At 32.3% G+C, this 21,353-nt stretch overlaps 1 protein-coding gene and 1 pseudogene across 1 annotated transcript; one reads left to right on the top strand and one right to left on the bottom strand.

Moving 5' to 3' along the window:
* Window positions 1–5,423: 5,423 nt before the first annotated feature.
* On the top strand, window positions 5,424–8,277 carry LOC120146216 (annotated as a pseudogene).
* On the bottom strand, window positions 8,080–10,806 carry LOC120146215 (UV-B-induced protein At3g17800, chloroplastic-like). The gene is made up of 3 exons (XM_039159847.1): window positions 10,591–10,806; window positions 9,378–9,655; window positions 8,080–9,076 (listed from the first exon to the last, which is right to left on the bottom strand). Exons 1-3 carry the CDS (start codon window positions 10,702–10,704, stop codon window positions 8,260–8,262), a joined length of 1,209 nt encoding a protein of 402 aa, XP_039015778.1. The 5' UTR covers window positions 10,705–10,806; the 3' UTR covers window positions 8,080–8,259.
* Between the last annotated feature and the right edge of the window lie 10,547 nt (window positions 10,807–21,353).

The following is a 21,353-nucleotide window of genomic DNA, read 5'->3' as shown; positions in this document are numbered from 1 at the left end:
GACCAAATTGAATGGAATGGAAGTACAACATGTATCTGAAATTCAGGAATATTTGAATTACTTTGGAAAATCCTGAAGTAACTGGAATGGAGATGACTGCTAAATGAAATAGGTAACCTCAATGACTGAGTATTTAGTAAGTGATTTGGATAAGTCTGGAAACTCTGATGAGTTTACGTAGTGTACAATTAAATGGGTTATGAACAAATTAATCAAGTACGTCAGCATTTCATGATATTGTGGAAGTGTGGAAATGAAATAAAGACATTGAAAGATCTATTCAACGATGATTCCGAAAATGGTCTATGGACAAGAATTGTGGTATTAAAGAGTAAATACCCTAGAAGAACAATGAATTGACCAATCGACATGCATTAGTTCTGGGAACTATTCATGTAAGAGTTGTCTGATAATCCGATCAATCAACATATAATATAAATGTCCTGAACCTTCATTTTTCCTTATCAGCTCAAGTCACATTCTGAATAACTGATGATTCTGTCAGTCATTGAACTCTTCCAATAGTGATTCTAAATTCCGATATTCTATCGGTATACTGAAGATCCGTATTCCTCTACTTGTTAAGATTATTCAATATCTTTGAATACTATCTGTAAATTCTGGTGTGTTCCCTACTCACATGAATATTTTATCTGATTTTTGATTTGAATTCTGATCTGATACTTGACATGGATTCTGATCTGATATCTGACATAGATTCTGATCTGATACTTGACTTGGATTCTGATCTGATACTTGACCTGGATTTTGATATGATACTTGACCTGATTTATGTTTTGATTTTTGATATATCCATTTACGGACGGACATATTTTACTTGGGGGGTAATGTTGGAGGAAGTATACCTGGAGGCTCCTCGGCTGTGTGCTCAGGGCCTTATTTACCGGTTCCTCGGCTGTGTGCTCAGGGCCAACTGGACTTGATGGTGGGTGTATGGTTCTGGGGAACCTACACAATTTGGACTTGTTGGATGGGGGTATATATATATATATATATATATATATATATATATATATATATATATGTTTTAAAAAATCCGTATCTTTTTACTGGTTTTATGGGAACACACTAGAAAACCTATTCTGATATCCTGAACCTAGACATCCGAAATATTTCCTTCTGAAATGAATACTATTTGTTACTACCTGAAATATCCGTAGAATCTATGCTCAGTATAAAGATCTGTAAATGTCTGAAACAATAAGGAAATAAATATTTATCTGTATCTGCACGTTCATCAGCATCATCTGGTAGTTCTGTATTACTGAGCTTTCCAAAGCTCACTCTATTACTCACCTTTTCAGGTTAAAAGAATTGTACCAGTGCATCTATCGACTTCAGTAAGGGAGTTCTTCCGGTGTTGTAGCAGAGTATGGTACATGTGATTAGGGGGCATGTAATTGTATTTTGATTTATATACGAGTTTGGAAATCTGTTTTATTTTTAAATAGTAAAAATTGATTTTATAAGTTTACATGTTCTGATAAAAAGTTTTAAATTTTCTGCTATTTTTACAGTGGGTCACTCCGGTGGCCCTAATGTGACTTCCCGGATCGGATCGGGCTACCCGTATCGGTCTGGGGGGTTTACATGTTTAATATTTAAATTATCATCTTTGGTTTTGTTTTAATATTTAAACTTTTATTTTTTTTAAAATTATACGAACATTTAATTTTTATTTTATTTTAGTACATTGTCTTTAAAAACTTAACATGTTTAGTACTTAAACTATCAGTTTTGGTCTATTTTAGTACTTAAACTTTCATTTTTTTTTCAAAACTAATGTTAAATTTTTAACGGTATTAAAATGAAACAAAAACTAAATGTTAGGTATAATTTTAAAAAAATTAAAAGTTTAAATACTAAAAAAAGATCAAAACTAATAGTTTAGGTATTAAACGCGTAATTTATCTTATTATTTATATACTTCATGTGGTTATTTATGGCTTTGTCAGCACCATCATAATTAATCTAAACTAAAATAATATTTCATGCAAAATAAACATTTTTGTTTGTATTCTTTTATCAATAAAATAAAATATTAAATTGATTGAATTTTATTCTTATTTTTATTATTATTATCATCATAAATAAAAAATATAAATTTAAGTACATTGAAATATATAAGTTTTTATTTAAAAACTTAAAAACTATAAATAATTTAATCATCGTATAAAAAACGAAAATGAAATGATAAAATTGTTAACTCCATATATATTCGATACAGATGCAGACGTTGAAACTAATAAGGTTTAGCATTTGATATTAATAAACTTTGAAAATAAATACTGAGAATTATGTTGTTTAAAATATATGTGATTATCACTTCAACGATATATTTAGATATTTATTGATATTGCATTCAATATATATACAAACAATAATAACAAATCTATTGTTTTATTTGATTTAACATTTGAATTTTAATTATTAAATATAGTTTAAGTCTTATCATGTGTGGTTATTGTTAATTTATATTCTAATTATTATTTTGATGGTGTTTTGTAATGATTATTTTTGTATTTTAATTGTGAGTTCGTTTATAAAATCTTCATCTTTTATGTTTTGTAATGATGAGGTGTAATAGTAAAATATTATATTTAGAATGATTTTATTAACTAATATTTTATAAGTGGGATGAGGCAGTAGGTCCCTTAAGTAATGTTAGGGGTTCGAATCCTGGTATTTGCGAATGAAGCAAACTGGGTTGGGAGGGTCGCCCTCGCCTCTGCAATATCGATCTAGATTAGTCGGTCAATAGATCAAATATCAGTGATTAATTTAAAAAATTATTATTTATAAATATTACACGTATCAGTCAATAATGAATTTAATGTAATATCTGATCTAGATTAATAGGTTAATAAATCGAATATCGGTGATTAATTAAAAAATATTATTATTTATAAATATTACACGGATAAGTCAATAATGAATTTAATGTATTAAATAATAATTACTTAATAATAGAAAATATCCATAAAAGAAAGTAAGTGGATTTCTCTTTCATGAGATTTGATACAAGCATTTTTTTTACTTAGGGGCTGTTTCTTAAATCGTTTAGTATTCAACGTGTGTGATTCTCACATCTGAATGAAGATTATGCTGAATGAAACAACAAAACATTGCTGAATGATTCAGCATTAAAGTACATTCTGAATCATTAAGCACCCGATATTTTACCATAATACCTATTTTTCACATATTGTCTTATTAAACAATCATATCTTATAATATAATAAATCATTATGAAGGTAAAAATGAAAATATTCATAATTCAGATTGTACATTCAGAACCATTATCAAACAACATGTCACATTCAGAGCTAATTCATACAAAGCATTTGAATCATTCAGGCTATTGAATTATTCAACGCTTAATTATTTTATTAAATAGCCTCTTACTCTTTATATGATTATGCATGAAATCTAAATGAAACTATTTTTTAGATAATGATGAAGCATCAACTTTACAAAAATCCAATTGCTTAAAATAATATCTTATTCATTTTACTTCACAAAAATTGAAAGCTTAGTTTCTATATTTTAATTTATTAGATTATTTACAAAAACCCAATTACTTAAAATTGAAAACTTAGTTTTCATTAGATTATACTCATCAACTTTTCAAAAAGTTAAGAAGTTAATTAACTGGATAACAATATTAAATTTTGTCCTTAAACTCTGACCTAAAAATTATTAGTTTAATAATCTATAGATAAGAAATTACTAAAAATGATTCAACAATTTGTATTCAATAAGCTGCTTTCTTCTTCCTCCTCCTCCTCTCGTTCTCTTTTGTTTTTCTTTATCACTTGTGTTAATTTTATTGATCAATCCAAAATTTTCTTCTTTAATTTTATTTAACCGGCGACGATACCATTTTTAATGTTGGTTGCCGTCCTCCAGTTATCTGTTTTTTTTTGTTTTTTAATAAGAATAATTATGTCTCTGTGATATGTTCTATGCCTTTATGATATGTTTATCTTTGTCTTTGTGGCATGTTTTTCTCTGCCTTTTGGTAACTTACGGTTTTTTGTCGTTATTTTTGTTTATCTTTTTTCTCATGGTTTGATTTGACATTGCATGACTGATCAAGATGACACTTATTTGTTATTATGATGATCTTTCTGCTTTGGACAATCAAATTGATTTGGATACGTGTTTTCCGTTCGTGGATAGTTCTTTCACTTCGCTTGATTCTGATTTGTGAGATGTCAGTGGTCTTTCAGTAGTTTAATCCCATTTTTTATTCGTTTATCGATGCAGTCAGATTTGTTCGTATCTTTATTTTATTAGAGTTTTTTTGTTAGGTTTTTTAACTTTTTTCTTTTTTGGTCTTATATGATCTAGGTGGCTAGATTTTGTTTCAATGTTAAAAGGAAAATGTAATAATTATATTTTAAGTTTACGGTTATACTTGTAAATCTTTATTATAATTTTAATTATTTTCTATTTTAATAAAACTAGTTACTTTCAATAAAAATAATAATTTGTATTCAATAAATTAATAAAAATCAATAGTTTATTTTCATGCATTCACCAACAAATGAAGTAATTTCATATAGAACAAATTTGTAACTAGGGGTGAGTAAAATTCGACTCGAAAAATTGATTTTTTCGACTAGATTCGAATAAAAAACTCGACTCGAATTAACTTCGAGTTACAATTTCATAAACTCGACTCAACTAAAAAGAAAAATCAAGTTCAAATCAACTTGTAAAATGCAACTCGAATAACTCAAAATTTTTAGTATTTAGTAGATTTATTTTCAAGTTTGAGTCGAGTTATTGGACTTTGTATGATATATATATATCACATATGAGAAAATATATGAAGAAACATATTTGTATTGTACATATGATTATAGAAAGTCACTTAAATTGGAACAAAAAAATATTATAATATTATAAATATTCACAATTAAATTTAAACAAAAACTCAAAAAATCGATTCGAAAAAATTTCAAGTCAACTTCGAGTTGTAAAACAAGACTCGTAAACTCGAATAACTCAAAATTTTTGACTCAACCCGACTCGACTTGATCGAACGCTCATCCCTACATGTAACAAATTAAAATAGAAGGCCGAAGTTTTCATAAAGTTGAGGATAAAATTCACGATTGGACCAGAAATAAGAAAAAAAGGAAAAGAAGAGAGGCGAGTAACAGAGATTGATAGCCGCAGGAGAGTGGAGAAAAGGAGATAACAAAGAGACGAAACAGAAAATTGTCTTTATTGATGTAGCAGAACTGGTAGGAAGCAAAGACGCGAAGATAGAGATTGTACGTATTCACTCCGCTGTTCAAACTGACACGTATACGCAATGAAGTTATGCACAACTACAGATTCACATCTCTGCCTGTCTCTGATCTGTTTTTCATTTTCTTTTTCGCTCATCATTTTGAAAGCAAACAGCTTTAAGTAAAGAGAGCCTACAGTTCTTCCGTATCTTGTGCCATGCACTCAAGCTTGTTCTTTTTTCAATGAGTTGGGGTTGTCTTAGCTCTTCTTGTTGGTGGGGTTGAATGGGGTGTATGTGTTCTCAGTTGGCTGCAAAGTTTGCCTTCTTTCCGCCATCTCCGCCCACATATCAGATCAAGAAGCGTGACAATGGGAAGGTCACGGTAGTTTCATCTTCCTCCTCCTCCTCTTCTTCAGCCCTTGCTGGTGCTTCTGATGATCCTTCTTTGGATGTGCTTTTGATTGACACCAAGCTTGGTAACAAGATTGTTGGTTTTTATTTGAGAAATCCATACGCTCGCCTTACAGTGCTTTACTCTCATGGCAATGGCGCTGACCTTGGCCATCTCCACGACCTCTTTGTCCAGCTAAAGGCCAACCTCAGAGTCAATCTTATGGGGTAGTCTTCTTCCTCTTATTCTCATTTCAATTTTTAGTTCAAAATTTAGTCATTTGCACTTATCTGTGCTTTGCCTGTGTAAGTTGGTTGTTCTTGTTTAGGCTGTCTTCAATATGTCAATATCATGTTTTCTTCTTGTTTTGGGTCCGACTGGTCTTATTTGGCTTAGATCTGTAATCACTCTCTTCTTCAGCTTATTACTCCATTTCTAAGTATATGCACTATTCAGTTGGTAAAGTGTCTCGTGGTTTGTAGACATTAAAAGTGCAAGTAAAAATGGGGTTCCTCTTCTGCATTCACTTTTTTTTTTTTTACTTTTTCCTGCAAATATATGTTTGGTTTCAGTCCTGGACTTCAGTGCATTGTGGCAGCATATGAGGTTCTGCATTTCTCTTCTGATTCATTTGGAGAGATCTATTGTTTAACACTTGAGCACACAAGTTTTTATAAAATGGGCTCTTTGAGCAAATGCATGATGCTCAATTTGATCAGGTTCCTTGCTGAATGCTAAACTGCAGGTATGACTACTCTGGCTATGGAGCATCTACTGGTAAGGTAGGTCGATTATCTTTTCTTATTATTTCGTTTTCTTGCTGTTAAAGTGTTATAAACCTGATGTTGATTTTGTGTTTTTTTTTTGCTATTGTTTTGATTGTATGATTTGCAGCCTAGTGAATCCAACACTTATGCTGATATAGAGGCTGTGTACCAATTTCTTCAGACCGAATATGGAATTAGCCAGGAAGACTTAATTCTATACGGCCAATCGATCGGAAGTGGACCGACCTTACATTTGGCAGCTAAACTTCCGAGGCTTAGAGGTGTAGTTCTGCATAGCGGCATTCTTTCCGCCTTCGTGTTCTTTGCCATGTTAAATTTACATTCTGCTACGACATTTTCGAGGTAATAACCCGTAAATCAACTGCCTTGCGAGAACAATATTTAACCATATTGATTTTAAGACAGTCTGATGATTGGTATATCAGTTTGTTGACATCATTGGCAACTTGAGCTAATTACTGTCCTTAAAACTGCAGAATATCAATAAAGTTAAAAAGGTAAAGTGCCCTGTGCTTGTAATACACGTAAGTACCTTTCGAATTTGTCGAATATTAAATTAGATCTCATTCCAGATTTGAAGTATGGCCATAATTCTTGTTAATGTCAAATATTAAGTACCATAAAGTTGTGCTAATATCAAATATGATAATTAATCAGGGCACAGAAGATGATGTTGTCAACTGGCTGCATGGAAACGGACTGTGGAAAAAGGCAAGGGAATCGTATGAGCCTTTGTGGGTGAAAGGGGGTGGTCACTGCAACTTAGAGCAATACTCCTATTACATACGTCATCTATACAAGTTCGTTTACGAAATGGAGAACTGACAACGGAGATTCGCCTTAAAAGGATCCGGCAGAGTATGCGTCTACCAACAAGGTCGAATACTGGTTCCTCAGTTAAAAGTGACAGATGCTATGAGATTAAATCATGCCAAACCAAATGCCTCAGATGTCCAAAGCCAAGATTCAGCAGATGTTGCTGGTGGCCTAAGTGCTCTAATTGCTGGCCACCGACCTGTGTGAACTGTTTACGGAAACCGAAATGCCTGTCCTGGTGTTGCTGCTACTGCATCAAATGTTCATGGTGGAGATGTGGGGGTACACAGTAATATGAATACTCAGATAAATGGCAAGAAAGAGGGCTAATGTGCTTTGTATAGCCCTCTAATCTAGCGTACAAAACGATAGGTACTTTATTTTTTCCTGGAAATTTGGTTGTGTTTTTCATTTTTTATTATAATTTTAAATAAAAGCAACTTTCCTTTCCATTCGATACAAAAGCATATGAAATAGATAAATTGAAATCTATTATAAGTGGAGCATTGCTGGAAAGATCATGGTGAATAGAAGCCAACTTCTTTATTTATCACTACAAATATACTTCCAAGATTGTTATTTCCTACGAGCAACCTCCAAAGCCTTCACTAATTTCATCTTGCATGTTCAGATAGGATATTTATCATTTCTCTTTTGCTCAAATGATGGATGATATATCATTGATTTCGATCGAGCCGTAGAGTGCTCATATATTGCCATTTCAAAGGCATGTTGTTTTTTTATTAATTTAATATGTGAGATGAATTACATCAACAAATTGGTTCTATGGTGTAGTGGTTTGCACTCAACGACCTGGGTTCGACTCAGTTTTAGTATTTATTCCTTTTTTGCAGCATTGTTTACCATTTTGCGAACTTGTACAAACTTACGTCATATTCCCTAGAAACTAGCATGTAATACAACTTTTTAACCATTCATCATGTTTTATATAGCTGCAACGGGACTCATTCATGACACAACAATTGCAAAGATGATGGTTAGCTCTTAAGAAAATGATATTTTGATTCGACATAGCTCTCTGCATCCCATAGGAATGAACCGAATGCCACCGCTTCCAAGACTAGCATTGTCAACCCAGAGAAAGTGATGGAGACTACTTCATCATTCGATGTATCAATTGAACCATCGTCAAGAATCAGAATGTCAGGCCTCCCGAACAGTGCTTGCGTTTGCTTTTCAATCAATGAAATAGCTTCTTTGGATCTTATGGTTGCGTATCTCTGAAGTGTCTCAGAATCCAAATACATAACATAGGATCTCAGTCTATATGATTTTCCTTCAGCATCAGCGTATCCTCCTCCATCACCATCATCGCCATCATCAGGTGGGATCATAATCAAAGAATCTGGATCCCAGAGCTGCTTCTCCGGATTCGGAAACTCAAATCTTGCTTGGCCCTTGGTGAAATCTTCAGGAAGGGTCTTCATCGTTCTCTCGAGTTGAAAGCGTTGATCAACTCTTCGAAGGAAATATCCATACATTATCGAAGCAGCATAGAGCTTTCCAAGTTTGATCTTGGTAATTTCAACAATGGTGCTGAGGGGACCGACCACTCGGTCTCCGAGTACAAGGGATACGTGGCTTTGAATCATTTCCAATGCTTCAGGAGAATGAACGGATTCCAATTTCTCTTCCTGGTTTGGCCAAAAGTCCACTCGTCGAGTAGGTTCTGAAGTTGCTGTTACCTTAGGAATCATTGAAATCTCATTGTCAACAAATTTCTGTACAATCAAGTAGTATATTATTTCCTCCAATGTTTTCCGCCTCTCCTTTTCTTTAACTTCAGCTATTCTCCTACAGTTCAATTGTTTCAGTTATATCAGTAATTTGGTAATGGACGTATAGAAAACCAGCAATATACTAATCACTAGTTGAAACTTGAAATAACTAAGTTAAAAACCAATAATCTTTTAGAAGGAACTTAGCATAACATAAACCGATTCCCTGGTAAATGCCATTATCCTGTTAATATACAAAACCAAAAACCTTTTCGTTTAGTCTAACTCACGTGTGTGCACACACACATCCAAATGTTAAATGTGATAGAATTTTTCAATTTGCAACAACTGCACAATAAAAGGAAAGAGATGCTCACTTGTAGAGGAGATCTTGAGATGGTGGAGTTTCTTCTTTCTGGTCATCTTTATCACTCCGAAGGTTACCCAGCTGTTGATCAACGGCTGAAGGCAGTAAATGAGGATGAGTTCTCAATATTTGTGCCAAAAGCTGGCCAACTGGGGACTCGAATTCTACAGGAGCAATTGGTGACAAATTATCACCCGACTCCCCTGAGGCTCTCACAGTTAAGCATCTTCCTCCTTGGTATTTATCGGGTGCCATCGCTAACTTTGGATTGCAGAATGAAGGATATCTCTGGATAGAAAAGATTCTTGAGAGCTAAGAAGACAAGGGAAAGTATCAAAAGATTGAAGATTCTATGTTTACTCGCACAGCTCAAGTCTCCAGGCATTGCCATATAAAGCAAGGCTTTTTTCTAAAACAGAAGTTTACACGAGCAAGAGACTATATATAGTCTTTAACCAGATTGCTCTCAGCTACTCTATTTCACAATTGCAACATCATGTTTTAAACATCAAAATTACACGATTTCCTAATAACAGTAACCCATCGGACAGACAAGAAAAGGCTTCTTGGTCTTGGGACACAAACATAGCACCTACAAAAGCATGAAGATCCAAAGGCCATATAAACTTCAAGGACTGTTTAAACTAAAAGAAACATGCTTCCAATAATTTCCATATTTATTTCTTTAGGATTCGCCAAGAAAAGTACAAGGTCAAAGTAGAACCCGCGCATTTCATCTTCCAATCTTTCAATAAAGTACCCAACTGGCTTAAGTTATCATGGCAGCAAATATGAACAAAGATTATGCAGTTGCCAGTGGATTGCAGCCAACGGGAAAATAAAGCTCTAACAGGCAGTGGCCTTGGCCCCCAAGAAAATTTTCTACTTTCAATCCTGCCAACAGATTCCTAATAACCATCAACCAAGCTGGATTTTGCAAACCACTAACGTAACCCTAGTATCAAGAAACAACTTTCTATTCAACTACCAAGTTTTATGTTCTCTATGTCACAAAGAAACAACTATTTTAAGGGACAACCCCCCACCCCCCCCAAGAATTTAGAATTTTGCCCTGAATTCTCAAATGAAAGAAATAAGCCAGTTATGATCTTTATTATTATTATTATTATTATTATTATTATTTTGGAAAATTCGATGCAACAGAAACATACATATAAATATGTATATTAAGAAAAGGAAAAAGAAAAAGAAAAGGGTCATACTTTGAAGTAAGGAGAAGATGAGAAGAAGTGGATGGAATTGAAGTGTCTGAAACTGAGGGTTCCAGCTGAAGGGATGGCTACCAACACTTCGCTTGTTAATCCTGCAATCTGCATTTCTTACTCTGCTTATTTCTTTTTTTTTTAATAAAACCCTAAACTAGAATCCTCAAGTTTAAGAGGACTGAAAAGACTTTTGATAATGGTGACAATGCTGCAAGAAGGATGGAGTGTGGTGGATGTTAAAGCTGGTTTCTTGTGGACTTCTCTTTCTTTTTTTCTTTCTTTTAAGTTTATTCTGTTTTTATTTTTTTAGGTCCTCCGTCAATTTATATTATTTAAAAAAATATTACTTAAAGTCCTCGTATTTTTAGAAAAAAATCATAATGATATTTTATTTTTTTCATTCAATATAATCCTCTAAGTAAAAAAAATTTAATGTAGTCATTTGATCAATATTTTTGTCGTCGACTAACAACTCTATTATTTTGTATTGACATGGCATGTTAAGTAAGCAACATTCTATTTTTGAATTGTTATTGTTTTAATCATCATATTTATTTTATTAATATTTATGTATGATGTGACATTTTTTCTTTTTAATCAAAGATTTTTTTTCTTTCATTACCAGATTTAGTGAATCCATAATGAACTTGTAAAAAAATTAAAAAAATTGGTAATGAGCTACTTGATCGTGTAATGAAAGGGAAAAAAAAAGAAATTTTGGTTGAAAATGAAGAAAAATGAAATGAAAAGATAAATGAGGAGAGTGGAGATTTGAAAATATATAAAGCAAATGAAATATTTTTCAATTTAATTATAATTTTGGGAATATTTTTTTTCAATATAATTTTAAAATTTTAATTTAATTAATATATTTTAATCATATATTAAAAAAATAAGAATAATAAATTCCATATTATACATAAATATTAATAAAATAAATAATGATGATTAAAACATGAGTAGTTCAAAAGTTGAGTGATTAAATTGAAAACTTTTAAAATTTAGTGATCAAAATAGAAGAGAAAAATTAAGAGGGTCAGATTGAGTTATTTTATTGAGTTGGAGGGCTAAATTGAGAGAAAAAAATAGGATGTTGGTTTGCTTAACATGCCACGCCAACATAAAATAACGGAGCTGTTGGTCAACGAAGAAAAACGTTGGTCAAAGAATCACAATGAATTTTTTCCTGATTTGGAGGGCCACATTGGGTGCAAAAAAAATAGAGGGCCACATTAGTTTTTTTTTGAAAAGTTTGAGAGCCTTAGGTACCCTTTTGCATGTTTTTTTTCTTCTTCTTAAATCGTGGATATTTTTTTTGCAAGAAGTTTATATATTTTTATTGAGTTGTAAGTATTTTAAAAATAGGAAAAAATTTAGAGAAAAAAAGTATACAATTTTTTTAACATCGAACGTTTATATATTTGACATATATGATATTCAAATTTGAAAATTTAAAGGATAACAATTTTTTTTAATTATAACTAAACTATGTTAAATTTTTTTTAGGCATTGAATTTTTAAAAGTTATAAATTAAATTTTGAATTTTGCAATAAAATGAACATTACCCTCGATAGGATGACATGAATTATTAACTTAATAAAGAATATCTTATTTTTTTCTTTTAATTATAACTAAAATTTTATTTTGATATATTTTTTAATATTTCTTAAAAAAATATTTTTAACTAATTGGTAACCTATTGCATGAAAAACAATGTTGAGAATTACAATTAAGCTATAATTTTAGTTTTAGTTAGTTGTTATATTAGTTAAGTAGTTAGTTAGGGGCAATTACTAACTGTAGCAATTATATATTTGTATATAACACTTTGTAATCATTGTGCAAAATAATAATTTTTGAAGTATTTTTCCACTCTCATTGTAGTTTAACATGGTATCAGTCGCTGAGGTTTTTTATCCATTAGGCCTTTGGTTGTTTTTTTCTTCTTGGGTTGTTTTTCGTTTCTGTGTGCCCTTTCTCTTCTCTATTTGTTTCGTTTCTTCTTCGTTTTTCATTGTTTCTTCTCTTTGATATCATGCCTATGGTGGATAGTCTCGTTGTTGATTTTAATCACATGCTTTATCTTAATCCTTTTGATACATCGGGTTCAGTTCTTGATCTCATCAATTAAATGGGATTGAGACCTATAAACTTTGGAGCAGGTCGATATATTTGACTCTTCTCGTAAAAAAATAAGATCAAATTTATCGATGGTGATGCAGACGTGATGACTTTGATAAGTCGCTTCATCCCTATTGGGATCGTTGTAATGCGATTGTTCTCTCATGGATCATCAATTCTGTTTCGAATAAGCTTTCAGAAGGGATTCTATTTTCTTCAAACGCCATCGCCATTTGAAAGGATCTTCAGGAACGTTATGACAAAGTGGACGGGTCTAGATTTTTTTTCTTGCACTGTGAGATTGCTACTGTTGTTCAAGGTGATATCTCCTATTCTGCCCATTTTACAAAATTAAAGGTGCTTTAGGATGAATTCGAAGCCCTAATTCCGTTTTCTATCTGTGAGTGTGATATTTCTTAAGCTAATTTGAATCACTGTCTCCAAAAATGTTTGTTTCAATTCCCAACAGGCTTAAACGAGACATTATGTAACACCCTAATCTAGTTTGACCCGAAGATCAATGAAATATAATGTTATACGGGACTACCGAAAAGTGACCCAAAAATTTTCTTATAAAACTGTTTATAATTACTGAAATAATCCATCCATAGTAATAAAAATAAAAATGATAATCTAGGTCTACAAAATAATGGGGTTCTCCCAAAGTACATCAAAAAATAATACAAATACTGAGTATCGAAAGAGTTACAAATGAATACATAAAAGGATCCATAAATAGTATATGCCCTCTAAGGATAACTCAAGACGTATTCTGGTGGTCATTGTTGGTCTGTACTGTTACACTGGAATGCCTGGCGATGATAACTCCCCACGATCTACCCCTAAGAACCTGCACACAAAAACTCATTCCGAACGCTGAGATTACGAGCTCAGTGCCTCACTAATAACTGTACTATACTACATGCATTCACTAAATGAGATAGCTGGTGGCACAAGTTCAAACATGCAAAGTTATTGGTTTATCTACTAAGTAAGCGTCATGATGTGGCTGAGGGTTCTGCATCTTGGAGCTCACACACCCCTCTATCCTATATGAGATACCCTCAGGTATCTAGGGTGAGATCCAGAGCTACATCAGACGTACACCCGCTAACTAACTCCATTGAGTCTTGGGCATTTGGGCCAGTCGGCTGCTAAATTGCATTAGCACTGACTTGGATATCCACTGACTGTCGTATTCTGCTAGAGAGGAACTTAGGTGTCCTAATTATTTCTAGAGCGTCAAACAAAGCTAGTTTTATGTAAACTTAACTATTTCTATTACTACAATTCTGTTATTAATTACTGTTATCGCTGTAAGTCTTATTTGTTGTATTAAAGTGTATTTGAGGTACTCGAGTATGATCCCTTACTCCTTGGATTATTTATCCAAATTTGTTCATGGGTACCTATACTGACCCTTCAATATCGATACTACACCTTTGGTATTGATACCCCCTGATTGATGTGACTTTTGGATTAAGGCAGTATCGATACTCTCATATGGGTATTGATACTAAAGTGATGGTGTATCGATATTTGACTGAGTACCGATACCAAATTTCGGTTCGATGTTTAGAAAAATACCTCAGTATTGGTACTCCTATGACTGTCTAATTTATGCCCGACTGAAGAACAATATATATTGTTCTTACAATATCGATACAGTTACTACTGGATGTTCTGTTTTGGGCACGAAAATCATATCTTTCCATACCCAAATGCCCCATTGAGGTCCCCAACTGATGTTTTAGTATTTTATTGATATTAGGGGTCATAAATAGGTTTTAACACATGTTGAAACATAAAAAATATGAATCTACCATGAAAAAGCTTCAAGCTTATGTAACCTACCCATTTCTCATCTAAATAATCTCTACATGGCATAGGTGAGTTAGAAATGAGTTACCTTATTAAACTTTGCTTTTGAAATGTTCAAGACTCAACCCAAGGCGAGTTTCTCATTCCCTTTAGTCTTAGAGCTTTCTCCAATCTCTCTCACTAGAAAATATTGTAAAACTATGGGCATTAGTTGAATTTAGGGTTTAATAAAGGTTTAAAAACACTTCTAAGGGCCTAAGCTTACTGAAAATCATATTGAAACCCAAAGGTTTCTTAAACCCTCTCATAAAACACTTTCAAAAACCATAGCCAAAGGTTTAAAAACACTTCTAAGGGCCTAAGCCTACTAAAAATCAGATTTAAACCCAAAGATTTAAGTCTCAAAACCTATTTTCAAAAACCATAGCCAAACCTTATCCTTTTGGTTTCAAATAAAAGCTCTAGGGGTGCTGAGTTTAATCCTTACCTTGGTGTTGATGGAAGAAGCTGGAAAGAATAAAGTTCCCACTTTTCACTTGAAATGCTTAGGAAGAAGATGAAGAAGAGAGTTTGATATAAGAAGACAAAGGTGAGGGAAAAGAAGGATGAAAAATCAGACGTGAGATCACCAATTCTTAATTGGTTTCAGCTTTTATTTCAAACAATGGTATAATTGATTACTTGATCCCTTTAATTCTAATTACAGATTAAAACATCCTTGTAGTACCCCAAACATCGACTTAGTGACTAAAGTATAAGATTTTAAAATTTAGTGGTGTAATTTGAATAAATTAAAAAGTTCAAGGATTGATTTTGAGAATTTTTGTCTAGGACTTATTATCAAATATTGAAGAATGGAAGGGTATTATGGTTTTTTGGCAGGAAATGAATTTAATATTCAATTTTAAAGATATTTAACATGTGATGAATAGAGGAAAAAAGAAAAGCCTATAACATTTAGTTATCTTCTCTTATTCTTTCTTTTCCCGTGAGCTTCCTCTTTGCCAAGGTGAGTTATTTTAAGTTGGTTATTTTTATCATTTTTGGGTTGGTTTTGAATCTTTAGTTGGTATAGAAGCTTAAGGAAGGCTTAAGGATGAATAAAACTAAGACTTTGGCGAATTAATGATAAATTGGTAAAATGGGGTTTTTAAGAGATTTTATGAAATTGATTAGTAATTGAATTTTTAATGATATATTTGACTTGTTAAGGGTTTAATTAAGGTTTTTGAAGTTTTAGAAACGTTTGGAAATAATTTGGAGGAATGGGTATGATTTTTAGTTTTAAGTATTCCATAGAGAAATTTGGATTTTAAAAGGTAATTAATGGATATAAGTTGGTGGTGATAAATGGTAGTAAGTTTAAGTGTTTGATTGGAGTTAAAAGTATGAGAGAAGTATCGGTACTGTAGGAGGGGTACTGATGCTATTCAGTTTGAAATTTAAATTAGGAGGTTTAGTTCCGTTTATGTAAGTGCTAATTGGTTATTCGTTAATAGAAATTCGGTATTTATCTTGGACATATTGATGTGTAGATTTGGATCGAAACGTACCAAAAGAATTGACATAGAAGAGATTGAATGAAAGAAAAAGGATTTCGTTTAGGACTTTCGTGAGGTAAATGTGAGTGCAATTTATTGTTTTATATTAGATATGATGACGACTTGTGATAAGGCAACCTCGAAGGTTTTCGATTAAAAATAGTTTTATTTATTTATTTTGCGCAATAATTTTATGATGTTTTATATAAATTGTATTTCCAAAGTATTGTTTGATTTTATTAACATATGAATGTGTTCTATGTGAAAGTGCTTTATGTGAATGTGTTATACGTGAAAATGCTCTATGCAAAATTTTTTTTATATGTATAAAAGACACTTGAATAAAGTAAGGAAAATTAATTATAAAGTTAAAGCCCAAAGTATATGTATGAGATTTAGAGGTATAGTTGGCATGCCAAGAGTTTAGGGTTCTACGCTATTCTTCAGGATAATTCTACGTGGTCTTTCGGGACAAATTCTACGTGGTCATTCTGAACATATCTACGTGGCACTTTGGTGTAAATTCTACGTGACACTTCGGTGCAAATTCTAAGTGGCACTTCGGTGCAAATTTTTTGAGCAATGGTGACTGCAATTATAGTACACAACCTCAAAGTACACACATACCTTGAGTTCTCAATTATATTCATTGGGTTATTAAGACAAAGTGATATAAATTTAATAAAGTGTAAAAGTGTAAGTTATTTTCATGAAATGTATCTTGATTTCAGTATGAAATATTTTCCATGAGATGAATAAGCAAGTGTTTTTAAATTTTTTATTATACTCATTATTGCCTCACTAAGTCAATGACTTATTGTGTGATTGTTTCGCATGTAGGTTCAAAGAGATACGAGGGCTAAAGTTAGGAGAGGACATCATACACTTGAAGAATATCATATCAGAATAATTTGAACTGTAGGTTTCTTATTATTTTGTTATTTTGTTGGCATGTATCATATAGTTTTAAATTGTAATACTCTGATCAATTTTTTTGTAAATTTATTATTTTACATTTATATAAATTATAAAGTATTTATTTTCATTTTAAAAAATATGAATTTTCAATATTAACTTTTGTATAAGAGTTCTTCACTAAAAGAAAAAAATAAAATTTTAAATTACAATGATTTTTAGAGAGTCAATGTTTTAAAAAGTCAATGTGATACTTTGGATTCGTATCCAGGTCAGGTACAGGTTGGGGGTGTTCTATTTATTGATATCAAAGCTATGATTTAACTGATTTTAAGTTTGAAACAAAATAATTTATGTTTTAAAACGTGTACATGCCAACGAAATGTTAAAAATCTCTGATCTGATAAGGTAACTGGAATGCTGTCTTTGCTGATATAGTTAGTGATTGTATCTTAATAGATATCGGACTACGACGGCTCCCGAAGTGACGAGGGAAATGTACATGAGGGAAATAGTAATTCACCTGCCCTAGTTAGGCAAGGTGAAGAACATATACCTCAGGGAGTGCATGTACAAGATCAGAGAATCTTTTTCAGGACTTTGAATGCGATTCTAACGCGTTTCCAACCGTTTGCTCCCCCAGCTCCTAAGATGAATATGACAAAGGAGCTTAAGAGTTTAGGAGCACCTGAGTTTAGGGGAAATCGGAGGAAGTTCCCGTTTCTGCGGATCTTTGGCTAAACGATGTTAAGCTTATTCTTGAGCGTCTCTATTGTTCTGAAATGAAGAGGCTTGATGGAGTAGTCTCATTGCTACGAGGTCAATCGATTATATGGTGAACTAACACGATGATGAGAACTCTTAGGGACCAAGTGACATGGCCATTCTTTTTGGAAGAGTTCAAAAATAAGTATATCGGTGATCAGTTTGTAAAGGGTTTGTAAAGGGTTTGCGCCCTAGATTGAAGGAGATGCTGTGAGCGCTGAACCTTTCTACATTTCAAGAGGTGGTAAATCGAGTTAAAGCCTTAGAGCAAGCTCAAAATAAAATATATGGGGAGTACAAGACCCAATTGACTAAGAGAGCGGGTGCCTCGTCGAGCGTATTATAATTAAAGAAAAGTTGAGGTTCAGGTTTTCGACCTCAATCTAGATCTAAATCAGCTGTATCCTCATGTAGATGATCAAACCCAATTAGAATTAAGCATACCCAATCTACTGAATCAGGAGTTGGAAGGCCAAGTCAATGTCAGCATTGTGGTAAAAATCATAGTAGCATATGTCCAATGAACTCTGGAGCATGTTTCAGATGTGGGGATATGAGACATTTTATCCTGGATTGCCCATTGATGACTGGAGAGCCTACATAGTCTGAGATGTAATGCCCCAAATATTGGATTAAAAACTTATTGAAAGGATTTAAAAATAGGAGGATTTATTCGATTAAATGATAAAAGATGAGAATGATTAGGATTAATGGTTTAGACTAAATTGTGACAATGGATTTTTAAGAGGCATTTTAGTCCTTTAAATGAAGGAGAAATTAAAGTGTATTTTAAATCGGTATTAAAGATAAGGGGAAAAGGGAATTAGGTTGCCAAAAAGTCTTATTCCTTTTTCTTCCTCTTTCCCCCGTAGAAAAGCTCCTCCATAGCTCAAAGGTGAGTTTTCAATTTACTAGTTTATTCCTTCATTTTTTGTTGTTTATTCAAGCCTTGTATATGATGGAAGCCTAAGGAAGGTTTAGAAGAGATTAAAACAATGAGATAAGGGAAATAAAGGAGATTATAGAAAATGAGTTTTATAATGATATGTTAGTATATTGGTATTTATTGATGATTATTAGTAGTTTTGATTTGTCAAAGTAGTAAATAAGAGATTAGGAACCTTGGATGAACTTAAAAACAAGTTAGAAATTTTGGTGTGATTCTTAGAATCCAATGATCTTGAGGGGTATTAGATGTTTTAAGTATTAAAATGAAGGAATGTTAGTATGGATAGTTAAATAAGAGTTTGATAGTATTGTATGGTGTAAATATAACTAAATTTGACCCAATTTATGTAATAATCAGGTTGAAAACTGGAAAAACTGGGCAAGGGTATCGGTACTAATAGAACAGTACTGATACTATTGGCTAAAATGGGATGAATTAGCTGAGTAGTATTAATACTGATTCAATCAGTATCGATATCGACGAGGTAGTATCAATACTATGGTAAGGGTATTAATACCAAGCAACATCAAATCTGAAATTGGTATCGATACCAGAAGGAGGTATCAGTACCATAGTATGGTAGTATCGATACCATGGTAAGGGTATCGATACCAGGTAACATCGAATCTAAAATTGGTATCGATACCAGAAGGGGACATCGGTACCATAATATAGTAGTATCGATACCATGGTAGGGGTATCGATACTGAAGAGCCATAAATTTTAAGATAGACTGATATTGTTGTAGAAAGGTTAATAATAGGTACTTTCGATTAATGTTTAAGTTATAATTTTTAGGAAATATACTAACAATTGATATTATAAATGTATTTAATGAATATGTGATAGATCGAAATCAATCTCCCGAGTCGAGTAAAGCAAAAGGCAAATGCCAAGTCCCGAAGTAATCATCTTTCCATTTTGGATATCTAAGCAAGGCGAGCTAGGTGAGTGCATTTAATTATATACGTACATGCTATAATAGTCATAGTTGTAGGAATTATCGATGTATGTATGGTCATTACCAAATGGCACTAAGTGTACAAAATGTTAAGAAATTCATACTAAGTGTATGAATTTCCGTATTGGGCACTTTGTGTGTAAAAATGTTAAGAAATTCATACTAAGTGTATGAATTTCCGCATTGGGCACTTTGTGTGCAAAAATGTTAAGAAATTCATACTAAGTGTATGAATTTCCGTATTGGGCACTTTGTGTGTAAAAATGTTAAGAAATTCATACTAAGTATATGAATTTCCGTATTGGGCACTTTATGTGCAAAAAGATAAGAAATTCATACTAAGTGTATGAATTTTCGTATGGGAAATATATGTGTATGAACATAAGAAATTATAATAAAGAAGTGGATTTTTTATTGGTAATGAGTATGCGAACCACACAGGTTTTAGTAATGGTTGAGAAATGATGGTAATAGCACTAGCAATGTAAATCATAGAATGTTTGATGAACTTAAAGAATCTCTTGAAATGTTAATTGTAATAAAATAAATTGAGTTTAGAATTTTACTTATGATTAAGTATGTCTCACTAAGTAATACTTAACGTGTTTTTATTTCACGCGTAGGTGGAATACCAACTGAGTAAGGAGATCAACAGACATCCAAGCCAGAATCGCCTCGTCAGTAACAATACGACTTACATATATACTTTTGATGTATTTTAGTTGGCATATAATAGGTTTAGAAAAAGAAATGCTCTGTAAAACTTTTGAATTAAACTTCTGTAAAATGGTGAAGTGTTGAACATCTCTTTTTGTTGTTTATTTTAGTAAAGGAATATTTTATTATAAGTAAATTAAAATGTTTATAAACAAAACAAAGTAGTATTGGTTTTCAATGAGGAACTATTTTAAGAAGTGATATGACATCTGTAGCTCGTATACGGAAAAGTATATGATAGATGGCTGTTACATTTATTGGTATCAAAGCTATAGATTTAGCCGATTCTTGATAGTAAACAAGTGTATTTTTATATAAAAAGAGTTTACATGCCACTAAGATGTCAAGGTTACTGATAGGGTATATAATGAATATGAAAGATCTCTCTCCTTACTAACTTAATTATGATCTTTAAAATGTTATGGTAGATGTCGGATTCTAAGAATTCGAGAAGAATGGCTGGTCAAGAAAGTAGAGATGGATCAGGAAGTGAAAGTTATGAGGAAAATAGCCAACATCTGATTCCTTCAGAGAACGCCAACGCACCAGTACCTCAGGGTATGCATGTTCCGGAGTTCCGAGCTTTTATGCAAGCTCTAGATGCTATTTTGACAAGGTTTCAACATCCTCCACCTCCCCCTGCTCCTCCAGTACCGTAATTGTTAATACCAAATGATCGTTTGTAAATGTATATGTTAGGGCAAGAAAATTTGTGCAAGTATACATAATCGATTCAAGTAATATAGGGTAAGTGAGTATCGTCTACACATGGATTGGATTGGAAATATATTTTCACCACAACTAGAACTAGTGTCATAAACTAATTCCTACTAAGTGTCAGCTTCAGAACTAATATTAATAAAATGAAGAAGTGATTTAATGATTGTAGAAAAGTTTGGTCGAGGCAAAATAAGTATGCAAAATGCTATAATAAAATAAAACAAGACAAGTGTTAATTTAAATATAATG

The sequence above is a fragment of the Hibiscus syriacus genome, unplaced genomic scaffold (assembly GCF_006381635.1).
Source record: "Hibiscus syriacus cultivar Baekdansim isolate YM2019G1 unplaced genomic scaffold, ASM638163v2 tig00110904_pilon, whole genome shotgun sequence".
In the NCBI taxonomy this organism is placed as follows: Eukaryota; Viridiplantae; Streptophyta; class Magnoliopsida; order Malvales; family Malvaceae; genus Hibiscus; species Hibiscus syriacus.
The sequence above is the reverse complement of the archived record's forward strand: the minus strand, read 5'-3'. Positions and strand labels throughout refer to the sequence as shown.

What these genes read in the sequence shown, in the direction of transcription:
- LOC120146215 (XM_039159847.1), bottom strand. Translation starts at nt 10,704, where the DNA reads ATGCAGATTGCAGGATTAACAAGCGAAGTGTTGGTAGCCATCCCTTCA. An exon ending in CATCTTCTCCTTACTTCAAA is followed by an intron (nt 9,656 to 10,590) that starts GTATGACCCTTT and finishes TTTTCTATCCAG; the next exon opens with AGATATCCTTCATTCTGCAA. An exon ending in TCTCAAGATCTCCTCTACAA is followed by an intron (nt 9,077 to 9,377) that starts GTGAGCATCTCT and finishes ATTGAACTGTAG; the next exon opens with GAGAATAGCTGAAGTTAAAG.